Here is a 15,245-nt window from a genome sequence, read left to right on the forward strand (position 1 = left end):
TTTACCACATTTGTTCTTGGTCTTTCTGCACTGACATCTAATAAATTCTCGAGTAGTACTAGCTAGTAGATGAAACCCAAAAGGCAAGCTATACATAATTCAAAAGAGGCTTGATATTCAGAATGTTAGCACCTTTAAAAATACAATTCTTGGGACAAAAACTATACTATAAACTATCTACCACCAACCCTCCAATCAAGTAGAAAAAATGCACTTTTTATTTTGCCTCCAGGGTTATCACTGGGGTTTGGTTGCCTGTACTACAAATCCACTGCTCCTGGAGGCCATTTTTCCCATTTTGTTGTTGTTGCTGTTGGATAGGACAGAGAGAAATCAACAGACGAGGGGAAGACAGAGAGGGGAGAGAAAGACACCTGTAGACCTGCTTCACCACTTGTGAAGTGACCCCCCTGCAGGTGGGGAGCTGGGGGCTCAAACAGGGATCTTTACACTGGTCCTTGTGCTTTGCACCATGTGCGCTTTACCTGCAGCACTACCACCTGGTCCACAAAAAATGCATTTTTTTTTTTTTTTTTGCCTCCAGGGTTACTGCTGGTACTCGGCACCTGCACTATGAATCCACTGTTCATGGAGGGTACTCTTTCCCTTTTGTTGCCCTTGTTGTTTATCGTCATTGTTGTTATTATTGATGTCACTGTTGGATAGGACAAAGAGAAATGGAGAGAGGAAGGGAAGACAGAGAGGGGAGAGAAAGACAGACACCTGCAGATCTGCTTCACAGCTTGTGAAGCAATTCCCCTGTAGGTGCGGAGCTGGGGGCTCAAACTGGGAAACTGGTTTTCAGTTTTTGGTGTATTTAAAATAAAGTTGCTGGGGGTTGGGCTGTAGCACAGCGGGTTAAGCGCACGTGGCGCAAAGTGCAAGGACCAGCTTAAGGACCCCAGTTCGAGCCCCCGGCTCCCCATCTGTAGGGGGGGTCACTTCACAGGCGGTGAAGCAGGTCTGCAGGTGTCCATCTTTCTCTCCCCATCTGTCTTCCCCTCCTCTCTCCATTTTTCTGTCCTATCTAACAATGATGACATCAATAACAATAATAACTACAACAATGAAAAACAACAAAAAGGGAAAATAAAGAAAATCATTTAGATGAAAATATGATAAAGGAAAATATTTTCAGAAAAGGAAAAATTTCACAAAAAGTGAATTTTTTTTACTTTGTTTTTTTTACATGTGTCCCCCCCCCATTCACAAGGCAGACCAGGCAAGGTGCCTGGGCTGAGGTGATATGGGGTGAAAAGTGAACAGTTTTCAGTTAAGTCACAAACAATGGAGTAGAAAACCATCCTAATAATGCCATAAATTGATTCAAAATATGAAAAATGTTAGCTATTTTTCTTTAGATTTAGTTAAATTGTGTAACAGAGTGGTCCGGGAGGTGGCACAGTGGCTAAGGCACTAGACTCAAGCATAAGGTCCCAAGTTTGATCCCCGGCAGCACATGTACCAGAGTGATGGCTGGTTCTTTCTCTCCTCCTATCTTTCTCATAAATAAATTCTTTTTAAAAAGTTGTATAACAGAATAGGTATTACTCAATGAATACCATGGATATGCTTTATTGTAAAGCATTTCCAAATATATGTAAAAATATTGCTGATTTGTAACTTAAAAAATCAACTTTGTGTGTGTGTGGGGGGCGCTAGCGCAGCAGATCAAGCAACATGACACAGAGTGCAAACACCAGCATGAGGATCCTTCACCTCTGCGAGGAGGTCGCTTCACAAGTGGTAAAGTAGGTGTGCAGGTATCTATCTCTGTCTTCCTCTCCTCTCTCGATTTCCCTCTGGCCTACCCAATAACAACAAAGGCAACAAAATGGAAAAAATGGCCTCCAGGAGCAGTGGATTCATGGTGCAGACACTGAGCCCCAGCAATAACCCTGGAGGCAATAAATAAATATAAAAATCAACTTTGTGGTGTAGATATTTTGAAGTGTAAAGAACAACAGCTGCAGGGAGTCGGAAGGTGCAGTGGGTTAAGAACAACAGCTGCAAATAATAATAATAAAAGAACAACAGCTGCTAGAGAAGAATTTCAGCTATGTGTGGAGCCTGAGGGCCTCAGGCATGAAAAATCTTTTGCATACTGCCATGTTATTTCCCCCTGGCCCCTGAAAACTTAAGGTTTTTCACTACTGGAGCTTCACTGCTCCAGGCTGAGTTTTTAAGATGGAGAGAAGGGGGGAGGAGAAAAAAATAGAGAGAGAGTGGCTGGGTGGGTGAGTGGAAGCATCCATCAATGCAGTGTGGGCTAGGTTTGAACTTGGGCTACATTCATGGTGAGGCAGAATACTATCCAACTGAGCTTTTTTTGCCACTGTAGAAAATTTAGCTTTTATTACCACAGGAATCCAGCTCGGTTTTATTGAAACCTGGGATTTTAACAGACTGATAGTTCTATTACTGTTTCTTTCCACTGTCTGTACCTCCTGATACATACTGAAAACACTTGTGTTCTTTTTTTGAAGCCTACTCTAAAATTATCATGGATATAGTTGTTAAAATGGTTCACTATACACTTGCAAAATGCTACAATGATTTGCCAGTTCACCAAACTGCTGAAACAGAAGACAATAAATTTAAAGACTGTGCTCTTTGTCATTGCTGACTGACTGAGGGATAAAAGAGTTTTACAAAGATTTATTCCAATTCAGACTGTCTAAAAAAAAAAAAAAAAAAAAAAACTGCCAAATTCTGACTCAGTGGCTCATTACTCCATTTAATAATCAAAGATTTCACAGTGTGAATTTTATTTTCTCACCAACATTCATACTGCATATGGACAAACTAAATTTAAAGTTCTAAGAAAAGGGGAAAAGACTTTATTTATGACCTAGTCAGAGAAGTAATGGAATTTATGTTTCAATGTCTTAGCAACAATAGTTTTATCTATTTTTGTAACATGACTCAACATGCAGATTTAAACTGTGACAGACATCATTATGCAATTTAGTTACAAAAAATAAAGAAAATTTGAAGAACACTTTGCTGATAATGATAAATTTAGGGTTTCCTAACCTTCCTCCCCTTCCTTCCCTCTCGCTCTCTGCTCCCTCGCCCCCACCTTCCTTCCTTCCTTTCCTTTTCTCCAGACCAACTGCAGACAGAGCAACAGAGAAAAAAGGAAAGCCACCACAGCATAAAACCTTGCCCCACGGACCCACTGGGGCGGGGACCAGGCTGGAGCCTGGCACAGCAACATAGCAAAGTAAATGACTTGCCTACCTGCCTTCCTTTCTTCGCCTTCAGGGTCATAGTGGGGTGCCGGCACTATGAATCCACTGCTCCCAATGGCCATTTTTTCCTTTTTTTCCTCTATTTTATTCAAGAGAGATAAAGAGGGGGAGAGGGTGACAGATACCCGCAGAACTGCTTCACTGTTTGTGAAGCATCACTGGGGTTCGAACCCAGGTCCTTGTGCATAATACTATATATACTTAACCGGGTGTGCCACTCACCCAAGTTTCTAGGTGAGCTATCTCACCACCTCTAGAGTTTCATTTCAACAAAGTCAATATCGCCTTTGAATTCAATATTAATAGTGGCTGACACATGAGTCTGGAAATTTATTCAATTTAGTTTGCTTCAAAGTCAAATAATTTTTTTTTTTTTTACTAAGCCAGTATAGTGGGGTATCTAGCCTAATGATTATGCTAAGAGACTCTCATGCCTGTGGTTCCAGAGTCCCAGGTTCAGTCCCCTGCACCACTACAAGCCAGAGCTGAGCAGTATCTTGGAAATAAATGAACCAGCTCATTGAACAAGGATGTGAATATTAAAGTAATATATTTTATATTCAACCTACTATTCAATTTAATTACTGAAAAACTTTTATGTACATGGAAACAACCTGAGTATGTAAATCTATTTCTTCAACCACAAATTTTTAAAAATATTTTTATTTATTATTGGATAATAAATAAAAATAATAAATAAAAACAAGAGAGAAATTGGGAGGGGAGAGGGGTGATACTGGGAGGGGAGGGGGTTACAGAAAGATACCCGCACACCTGCTTCACCATTTGTGAGGCTTTCCCACTGCAAGTGGGGATTGGGGGCTTAAACTTCATCCTGGGGCACTGTAATGAGAGCACTTAACCAGATGTGTGCCTGGTCCTAACCACAAAATTTTAAAATAATTTTATTGTGTGTGTGTATGTGGCGGGGGTTAGTGATTTACAGTTGTTGACACACAGGTAAAATTTCTCATCTCGTGGTCTGGGAGGTGGCACAGTGATAAAGCTTTGGACTCTCAAGCATGAGGTTCCGAGTTTGATCCCCGGTAGCACATGTGCCAGTGACGTCTGGTTATTTCTCTCCCCTCCTATCTTTCTCATAAATAAATAAAATCTTAAAAAAAAAAATCAGGAGTCAGACGGGAGTGCAGCAGGTTAAGCGCACATGGCGCAAAGTGCAAGGACCAGCCTGAGGATCCTAGTTCAAGCCCCCGGCTCCCCCCCACCTGCAGGGGGGTTGCTTCACAGGCGGTGAAGGAGGTCTGCAGGTATCTATCTTTCTCTCCCCGTCTTCCCTTCCTCTCTCCATTTCTCTCTGTCCTATCCAACAACGATGACATCAATAACTACAACAATAAAACAAGGGCAACCAAAGGGGATAAATAAAAAAAATTCTCATCTCACCATGACAGCTGTCCACAGAACACCTTCACCCCCCACTTACGTCCTTTTCCACCATTATGAACCAGGACCCTAAAGCCTGCTCCTGAGCCTGCTCCTGAACCACAAATCTATATAAAAAAAAATGTTGAGGGGGGTGGACGGTAGCACAGTGGGTTAAGTACACGTGGCACAAAGCATGAGAACCGGCCTAAGGATCCTGGTTCGAGCCCCTGGCTCCCCACCTGCAGGGGGGTTGCTTCACAGGTGGTGAAGCAGGTCTGAAGATGTCTTATCTTTCTCTCCCCGTCTTCTCTCCATTTCTCTCTGTCCTATCCAACAACAAATGACGTCAACAACAACAATAATAACCACAACAAGGCTACAAGGACAACAAAAGGGAGAAAAATGGCCTCCAGGAGCAGTGGATTCAAGGTGCAGGCACTGAGCACCAGCGATAACCCTGGAGGCAAAAATCAAAGTTGAGGGGTCGGGGAGACAGCATAATAGTTATGCAAAAGACTCTCATGCCTGAGGCTCTTTGGTCCCAGATTCAATCTCTAGCACCACCATAAGCCAGAGCTGAGCAGTGCTTTGATCAAGTTGGTCTCTCCCCTTTTCTATGTATCTCTGTCATTAAAAATAAATAAAGTATTTTTTAAAAGTTAGAGAGACAGATGAAAGAGCAACAGATGCAGAGAGAAGAGAGATAGCCCAGCGCTGCTTCACTAGAGATGATGCTCCCCTAGTGCAATCCATGGTGCTCCTATGTGGTGTCAGGGCTTGAACCCAGGGTCACACACATGATAAGGCCCTGCAGGGTGAGTTATCTCTTCCAGCCCCATATTATTATTACTATTTAGAAATCTAAACAGGTGTGGTCCGGGAGGTGGCGCAGTGGGTAAAGAAAGTATTAAACTCTCAAGCATGAGGTCCTGAGTTCAATCCCCAGCAGCACATGTACCAGAGTGATGTCTGGCTCTTTCTCTCTCCTCCTACGTTTCTCATTAATAAATAAATAAAATCTTTAAAAAAAAAAATCTAAAGTTATCAAAGGTATTAAATGAAAATGTAGTGTTTGAATTAAGATGTGCTATAAGTGTACAACGTATATGATCTTGAAGAATAAAAATATTTGGGGGGGGGCTGGACAGTAGTGCACGTAGTACAAAGTGCAAGGACCTGCTCAAGGATCCCGGTTTGAACCCACTCCCCATGTGCTAGGCGGTTGCTTCACAAGTGGTGAAGCAGGTCTGCAGGTGTTTCCCCCTCTTTATCTTCCCTTCCTGTCTCAATTTTTCTCTGTCCTATCCAATAAAATGGAAAAAGATGGCCACCAGGATCAGTGGATTCATAGTGCTGGCACTGAACCCCAGAGGTAACCCTGGAGGCAAAAAAAAAAAAAAAGAAATATATTTCATTGTTTTTATACTTCTTCTAGCGTTTGCCCTTCTTCCGTAGCCAGTCAATAGCGTCGGGTTGAAAGCTGTCAGGAGCTGCTTGTTGCTGGCTTTGAAAGTGACTGGGATCCATGTGGATTCAGTCGGCTAGGAAGGATCGTCAGTTTCCCCAATGAATGGGTACTCACGGGTATTTTTTTGCTTATTTGTCATACTGCTGTATCAAAACAAATTGCACCTTTTTCTTTGTACTTATGTGCATGAGGTTACTAGGGAATCTAAAATCTGTGTGGCCAGCATTCTATTTCATTGTAGAATGCTGATCTGTAGGTTATGTCTGGAAGCCTTCATTTCCTGTACAGAACCAAGACCAATTTCTACAGGAAGTCCTTCATACTTGTTTCATTTCCTCATAAGTTCATTTGTAAAGAAATTATAGATGAAAGTTAATTCACATCTATCAAGATGCTATTCACTCCTGAGTCCAGTGGGGTCAAGTTAAGGTGAAACAAGCTCTAGTCACCTCTGCTTGGCTTCTTCTCCTGTCTCCGCCCAAAGCCCTACAAAACTTAAAGTCAATTACACAAGATACTGCCTCCAACTTTGCTTTTAGAAAACCACACCTAGGAAACAGGCAGGATCTATCAAGCACAAAATAGTACATCTTTGGTTTACAAAGCAGCTTTGAAAAATGTCTAGCACTAATATTTATTGGTTGTCTGCTTTTGTATTTTGTTGTTGACAGGGCCATATACATATACCATTCTACTGCTGTTAAATGTTTCATTCTTTTTATTTTTAGATATAAAGAGGGAAAATGATAGAGACAGAAAGAGAAGAGACACCATAGCAGCCCTCTACCATCCGTGGAGCCCCCCTGGAGAAGTTTATGGGACTCCCATCTTGTGCCAGGGGTTCAAACCCAAGTCCCCTCACATGGTAAAAGGCATGGGCTCTATCAGGTGATCTATTTCCAGGGTCTTATCTATTTGTTTATTTATGGTTGTCACCTGGGCATCACTCTTCTGAGCTGACTTTTTCAGACAGAGACTGCTGGAAAATTGTGCAGATGCAGTCACAGCCGCCACGTTGTCCCCTCAGGTTATTGCCAGTTCCCACCAGAGTTAGACGATATTCTCAGAGTGCCTGTTCCGCCATGTTGTCCCCTCAGGTTATTGCCAGTTCCCACAAGAGTTAATACGATATTCTTGGAGTGCCTTTCCCAACCAATCCTGTCCTGACTCGTCACTCCTGGTTTTTGCCCTATAAAGCCCTCCTACTTCCGCCTCTCTCTTGCCTGCTTTTCACATCGGTGATTAGACGCAGGGAAGGGTGCTGCGCCCTGCAGAGGCATCTGTAGATATTATTACATCAAGAGATCCCAGGAGATCTCTGCCCAGTAAGTTGGTGCTAATATCAGCTACCAGAGGACGAAAGTGTCGGTTAGTCCCTTCCGGGTCTTCCCACATAAGCGAATCTCGTGTGAGAAAGGCTTGGGTCAACCCTCCAACACCATGTAAATGGGGTCCTGGGAGGAGTTCCCAACTCTGGGGAACCTCTGCTTGCCTTAGAATCGTCTTTTCTGCCCCCATGTCAATCAAACACTTAAAAGGAATATTACCAATCCTTACTGTCACAGTAGGGAGACCTCATTCTAAAACAGGAGTGGTCCACAAAATCTCAGGCTCTGAATTCGTGCCATTCAGGGGTGTGCCATTTTTATGAAACTTGGACCAACGATCTCTTCTTCATGAAAACCTTTCTGGCATCTAGGGCAAGGTGTTCGTGGTCTCTGGCTCCCTGACTGGAGGCGGGGTTGCGGCTTATTTTCTGGACATTGGTTATGCCAATGCCCTTGGCGACCACACTGAAAGCAAGCCCCCTTTTGCTTATGTGGGGTAGCTGTATAGGCCTGTGTCATAGTGGGTGCCTCATAAGATCCTGGCCTAAGTTCCTGTGTAGCTAAGATCCAGGCATCTGGGGTTTGTGTTTAAGACTGAGGCATGCCTGACGGAATTCTGGAAGTATGCCATCCCAGACAATAGAACGCAGAAGGAGAAAGCGGGCGTCAGGATTATAAATCTTTCTCTCTAAGCTTGACTGGACCCTGGCAATGAAGTTAGCTAGGGATTCATTGTGTTCTTGGCGAAGGGAGAGAATGGGGGCTGAGGCCGCTCCCTTGGGTGGTGTTAACCTCTCCCATCTTGAGATGTGCAGATGCGTACCTGTTCAAAATAACCAGCTGAAAACTTGGCCTCTGCCTGCTGAATTCCGGTTTCAAAATCACCCATTCCAAACAGTGCATCAAAATTCCACTCCAGCTGATTCTGACTATTTCTCCGGGATTGCTGTAAGCATTCATCACGAAAAAATGCCTCCCACTGCAGGAAGAGAGGGCCTGGGAGCATAGCATGAGCTACATCCCTCCAATATTGGGGGGTATTAAGGTGCTGGAGAAAGCCTTGTAAAATGGACTTGGTCCATGGAGCATGAATTCTATCATCCTTAATAGCCTGGTGAAGTTCCTTAAGATCTTTGGGGGAGTACGGATGCCACACCTGAGGGTTTTGTCTATTGGGGGCCACATTTACTGGAAAGGTGTGGACTTACTTTGATAGCGGGGTAGCAGTGGGGGGAGGAGTCATGGAAGTGGAAGCCGCCCAAGGAGCGGCAGCAACAGCCAGAGAAGCCGAATACGTGTCTGCCAAAACAGAATTCTTGGGGCAAAATGTAGAGGGCTTAGGGTGGGTAAGCACCAAGACAATATCCCTTAACTCTTGTATCTCAGCCTCAAGGTCCCTTAACTTTTTGGGAGGGCGCCCTATATATACCCTGAAAGCTGCAAACATGGTCAAGAGGATCCACGGTGCGGCCCCGAGTAAAATGTCTCCGAGATAGAAAACCTGTCTCATGAGAAAAGAGTAGAGGGTTTAGGAAGCCTGTTCGTAAAAAGGTAAGTCTCCCATGGTGGAGAGGAACATGAGGCTGCAGAGAGTCAAGTGGCCATATACTTACCTGCGTCTGGGCGGGTCAGGTCCCTGTTCAGGCGCCAGATGTTGGGCTGCGCCACGGAGGAGAGATAGAGGAGATCCGGAGTGAAGAGGGAACACAAATCTTTTTTTTTTTTTTTTTAATTTTTCTTTTTCTTTTCTTTCTTTTTTTCTTTACCAGAGCACTGTTCAGCTCTGGCTTACGGTGGTGCGGGAGATTGAACCTGGGACTTTGGAGGCTCAGGCATGAGAGTCTGTTTGCATTACCATTATGCTATCTATCCTCCGCCCAGGGAACACAAATCTTTATTCACACTGGCACCTCAGAGTTGGGTGAGAGTGCAGTGGTTTGGGCCACGTGGAGCTAGTGAAAATGGCAGCCTCGCGCAGCACCCTTACCTGCGTCTAATCACCGATGTGAAAAACGGTCAAGAGAGAGGCGGAAGTAGGAGGGCTTTATAGGGCAAAAACCAGGAGTGACACGTCAGGACAGGATTGGTTGGGAAAGGCACTCCGAGAATATCGTCTAATTCTCGTGGGAACTGGCAATAACCTGAGGGGACAACATGGCGGCTGTGACTGCATCTGCACAATTTCCCAGCAAGAGACAAAGATGGAGAGAAAGAGAGAGAGAGAGAGAGAGAGAAAATATGCAGCACTGAAGTTTCTTCCAGTGGTGGGAGCGAGGCTCAACCTGGGTCATGTACACAGCAAAGCAGCACACTATGCAGGGGAGCTATTTTGTTAACCCTCTTGTTGGCTTTTTAAAAAGTTTTTTTTTGCCCTAAAAAATAATCCCACATCTTGCTTGTTTCATAATGAGAACTAGGAAAAGTTTATGTAAATAATTAAATCACAGAAATTAGCGAGCACTTACTTCACTAGAGAAGCTTTCCGACACAGTTTGTCAGCCCCCCTGTAGTAATTCACCAACTGCATTAGCCCGGGCTCGTGACCTAGGAAGGAAACAGGAGGCTCAGAAGAGAAAAAGGACAGGTGGAAAATAACAACAGTCAGCCTGAGCATGCAAAAGAGAACAGATGTTTCAGACCAGCTATCCTTTCTCCACTTTTAGAATAGGTTGTTAAGAAAGGACTGGTTCTATTGTCCTGTACCTGTGGTTTTCTTTTCTGTAACAAATTCATTCTCCCCAGAATGGAGATTGCAACATCAACAATGCATGTCTGCCAAAGACCACTGCTGCCTTTGTCCTTTCTTCTTTGAGTGGACAAGTACCTTCTTTTTTTTACCTCTCGGGATCCCTGCTAAACCCTATCTTGGTTTAACACATCTGGATTTAGTTATTTTTGTCCAGTAGGGCTTTAATGCTCTTGTCTTTGATGCCCTTAGTCCTGCTTTCTACCACCACACAGGTAGGGAGGGTGCAGAACAATGACACTGCTGTTCTCAAGCATGTCTACCTCTGCAAGTTTCTAGGAGAGTTACTGGAAAGTGAAGGATGGCAACAGAGGCTATTTGTAAAATCATAATTCCTGAGAGGTTTCTTTACACATAATAATACCATAGGAAAACTAATTTCCAAGGTATTTTTTTAATAGAAACAGAGAGGAATTGAGAGGGGAAGAGAGACAGAGAAGGAAAGAGAGAGAGAGACCTGTAGCACTGCTTCATAACTTCTGAAGTTTCCCCCTGTAAGTGGGGATCAGGGACTTCAACCTGGGACTTTTCTCCTGATAACATGTGCACTCAACCAGGTGTACCATTGCCTGGCCCCTCAATAAATCTTAATACATGTCCCCTCCTTTGCAAAAGTAAGAGAAAAAGAGACAAAAGCAAAAGCCTGTGGCGCAGGAGGTGGTGCAGTGGTTAAAGCACTGGACTCTCAAGCATGAGGTCCTGAGTTCCATCCCCACCAGCACATGTACCAGAGTGATGTCTGGTTCTTTCTCCTATCTTTCTCATGAATAAATAAAATCTTTTTTTAAAAAAAGCCTTAATTTTTGCTTAAATTCTTAACAAAATACACTGGATATCACAGAGAGTTTCACTTGAAGAAGCCCTAGAACTCATTTATTGAGCAGAGAACAGAATACGCTAAAATAAAAAGCTTTAGGAACTAGTTGGCTTACTTTCTCCCTAGGGCATATGGATCTGGCTCATGGCTGAACTGCCTAGCTCTTCACTCACCTCCATGGCACTGGCATGCCTGAAACTCCGATCTGGCTCAATGTAAGCTTTCTTCCTGGATTTCACACAGCACACTTTAAACAAAAAATAAATTTCCCTAGCAATGAAGATACACAGCCATTTGGATGCTATTTTCTTTCCTATAAAACAAAATGTCTATTGATCATCTATCGGCTGGCTTTGTGGCCCTTATAGATTCTGCTCCTCCCTTTCTGGGCACCACAGCAATGTCAGTTACCCCAGTTTCAGTAGAACCATTTTTGTTCATTTTTAATATTAGGACTCCATTTGAGCTCTTACAGCTAGGCACTGACTGCCTAGTCCAAGGAGGAAAATAATAAATCAGAAGACCTAGCTGAGCAAAGAAGAAATAAATGTCATAACTATAAGCAGCTTTACTTGTTTGAGGGAAGGTAGTCTACTGCTATTTGTTGCTATTTGCTGAGGGTTTCCTGAGGAGAGAGTTTAACAAAGGGGAATCGCTAAGCATATTCACTGAATACAAGACTCACAAGGGTTGGAATTAGTCTTCCCATGGAGTCCCCATCCTAGATAATAAATGTGTATAAGAATAAAAAAAAAAATTGCCATCTAGGAGTTTGTACAAGGACTTGAGCTGTAGACTTGAAGGTATGAAGTCCCAAGTTCAGTCCTAGCATTGTGCATGCCAGAGTGATGCTCTGATTCTTTCTGCTTTTCTCTGAGTTTTTAAAAAATTATTATTTAATCAGAGCACTGGTCAGCTCTGGCTTATGGTGGTTTGGGAACTGATCCTGGGAGTCTCAGGCATGAGTCTCTTTGCATAACCATTATGCTATCTATCCCATCCCCCCTTCTGCTTTTCTCTCTCTCATTAATCAAATAAATACATATTACATCCTTCACTTCTCAAACTATTACAATTGTACATGGCCCCACTCAAAAGCTCCACATAAGCTCATCAATTGTCAGTGTCAATGGCCCATTTTCAAAGCTTGTCCATTCAACTTTTCCTTCTCTCTCTCCTCAATTTTTATTATCTTTATTTATTTGATAGAGATAGTCAGAAGTTGAGAGGGAAGGGGGAAACAGAGAGGAAGAGAATATACTGCCCTACCACCCTGAACATGCCAGATCTCATCTGATCTCAGAAGCTAAGAAGGGTGGGGCCTAGTTAATATTTGGAAGGGAGAAGAAGAGACAGAGACACCTGCAGCACTGCATCACCACTTGCAAAACTTTCCCCCTGCAGGTGGGTACCGGGGGCTTGAACCTGGGTTCTTGTGCACTGTAACGTGTGTTCTCAACCAGGTGCTCCACCACCCAGCCCCTCCATTCAATTTTTCCAACTTCTGACCACTGTCTTCTTCCTAGACATAGAACACCACTCTCTGGTTTGTACTCCGAGGCAGAGATGACTTTCGCTTTATTACTGATTCTCCCATTCTGTTTTAGGCAGTGCAATTAGGTCCCCAAGCCAGAAGCTCTATTTCCTCGGATGACAGGGCAGGGAGATGAGGCCCTAAGACAGTGTTCAGGTCCATGTGATTTAATATCACATATAATTGTGGATTACGTCACCACCTGACACCACCCACTGCTCCCTCTGCGTGCCCACCTGGCCCTTGTAAGGGCTGGCAAGCAGATACCGGGGTGCCAAGATAGCTTCCACCACGTGAATGAAGGACCTCCCGCCCTGCTCCCTGGGGAGAGGGAAAGACTGGGATGGAGCACAGAGGGTGAACCCAGTCAACGTGCACTCAGTGGTGAAGATGCACTCTTTGGGGAAGCTAAGGAAGAGTCTAAAATCCACACCTTCGTGCCTTCCCTGGAATCGCCACAGTGCGCAAATTCCTGCTTTTGGAATCCAAAGATCGGCTCCAAACGCCCCCCTACAGTTTACCCGGGTGGGCCCCGGGGAATCTTACGCACGCACGAGCCCCCTCTCGCGAACCCCGGGCAGAGTGAGACCCTCAGGATGGAAAGCAGAAACATGCAGGACGACCCTCCAAACCGGGGGTCCGCCGCCGGCCCGGAGTCCCGCGCACCTGTGCGGCTGGGGGGGCCGCGCCCCGCTCCCCACCCCGCCGCGGCCCACGCCCCCCGGACTGCAAGGACGAGTCATTGTCAGGAGACGGCAGCTCCTCCGAATCCGATTCCGGGGGCGCCTGAGCCCCCCAAACCACGGGCTCAGCCACCGCTGGCTCCATTTTCAGCCGCGGAGAGGAAAGGGTGCGAGCCTGAGACAAAAGCGCCCGAGGGGCGGGGGCGCGCTCACCCAGCCTCCCGAACGGCAGCCGGTTCCTCTCCCCCAGCATCAGGTTGAACCTGGGGTTGTCCTTCTTCAGTCTCCTCCAGTGGCCGGTGGCGAGGAGCAGCCGGGAGACCTCGGCGTACACGCTGCTGTTCTCGTCGCGCACCACGAAGGTGTACATGGCGCAGGGCCGCCGCAGCGAGAGACACCGCCGAGCGGCGCAGCCGGGACCGAGCCCGGCGTCCGCCCAGCACCAGGTGCCCGCCCGCCGCCCGCCGTCCCGCCGGGCTCTAGCCGCGCCCGCCCGCCAGCCCGCCGGCTCGCCCCGCCCCTGGGTCCCGCGCCGCCGAGCCGCGCGCGCCTGCACTCGGCCGGAGCGCAGAGAGGCCGCGCCCACCCCGGCGGCCCCGCCTCTGCCCCGTGATTCCGCGCGGCCGCCCGCCCCAGCCTGGAAGAAGCTGCGCAGCCCTTCGGGCCCTGCTGCGGTGCTGCCTCCCGAGCGCGGGGTCGCTGCCACTGGGGTTGTGCCCGCGGAAAGTCTTTTTTGTGGGACTGGTTCTGGGTCTTCCACCAACTATTTCCACTTTCTTCTTCCTTTTTTTTTTTTTTTTGCTTTAATGTATACATTATGCTTTATTTTTTAAAGTGGGTGGGTGGAGAATTGATACTTTTCAAAAAAGTATGTATTTATTCATTTATTTTAGAAGTACACACCGTACCCACCACCAAAATTATTTTTTTTAATAATTTGCCCAAAGGGAGGCTAATTTAAATGTAACCTCATTAAAAATTGGACTTATATGACCTATAGACTTAAATGGTGAATAGAAACTATACAGAAAAAAAAAACATAAATCTACAGATTTTTTTAAACCAGAGCACTTATTTATTTATTGGGGAATTAATGTTTTACATTCAACAGTAAATATAATAGTTTGTTCATGCATAACATCCCCCAGTTTCCCATTTAACACCAAAGCACTTCTTATCTTTGGCAATTGATAGTGCCTGTGATACAAGTATTATGTGCTAGCGCTACACAATCTCCTTGACCCAGAATACAACGGAAAGAAGTCCAAACGTGAAAATAACACAATTGGCTTCAGGAACACATATAATGGGAAGAAAAAAATTACATTATGAGAAACAAAGGTGGACTACTCTTCATGGTCCCCGTCAAGCACTAAGGAGGAAATGTCTGTTTATAGTAATTACATTATCCATGAAATCAAATCAAACTAGCTTCCTGGGAACCATCTTTTGTAGACCCTGCTCTCAGTCCTTTAAAGTGAGTCAGTTCTGTGATATATGGCAGAAAGCTCAACTTAGCTGGTTTCTACTGATGCCTGCCTGCCCACAGTTGAATATAATTTTGTAAAAGTAGTTCTATAGATGTTCAGAGCAATGCGGATCAGGACCAAGTGCTTTAATTCAGAAAAAAAAAATTAACAACAACAAAAAAATGAGTGGCTTAGGTGCAAAAGCTTATATATGCTTTTTTTTTTTAAAGATTTTATTTATTTTTCAATGAGAAAGATAGGAGGAGAGAGAAAAAACCAGACATCACTCTGGTACATGTGCTGCCAGGGATTGAACTCAAGACCTCATGCTTGAGAGTCTAATGCTTTCTCCACTGTGCCAACCTCCCAGGCCACATATATGCCATTTAAAAAATATTTTATTTATTTATTAATGAGAAAGATAGGAGAGAGAGAAAGAACCAGACATCACTCTGCTACATGTGCTGCTGGGGATTGAACTCAGAATGTCATGCTTGAAAGTTTAGTGCCTTAGCCACTGCACCACCTCCCAGACCACCTATATGCTATTGTTTAAAATT

General features: G+C 44.8%; 1 protein-coding gene across 1 annotated transcript in view; it reads right to left on the bottom strand.

The window, feature by feature from the left end:
• The window catches only part of TTL (tubulin tyrosine ligase), a 38,839-nt gene extending 25,055 nt beyond the window's left edge, over positions 1-13,784 (bottom strand). Inside the window, exons 1-2 of the mRNA XM_007538347.3 lie at positions 13,430-13,784; positions 9,902-9,980 (exon numbers count right to left, since the gene is read on the bottom strand). Coding sequence (XP_007538409.1) covers positions 9,902-9,980; positions 13,430-13,586 — 236 coding nt within the window. The 5' untranslated portion in view covers positions 13,587-13,784. The remainder of the gene's footprint in view (positions 1-9,901; positions 9,981-13,429) is intronic.
• Positions 13,785-15,245: the final 1,461 nt, after the last annotated feature.

Source organism: Erinaceus europaeus, chromosome 3 (assembly GCF_950295315.1).
Source record: "Erinaceus europaeus chromosome 3, mEriEur2.1, whole genome shotgun sequence".
NCBI lineage: Eukaryota > Metazoa > Chordata > Mammalia > Eulipotyphla > Erinaceidae > Erinaceus > Erinaceus europaeus.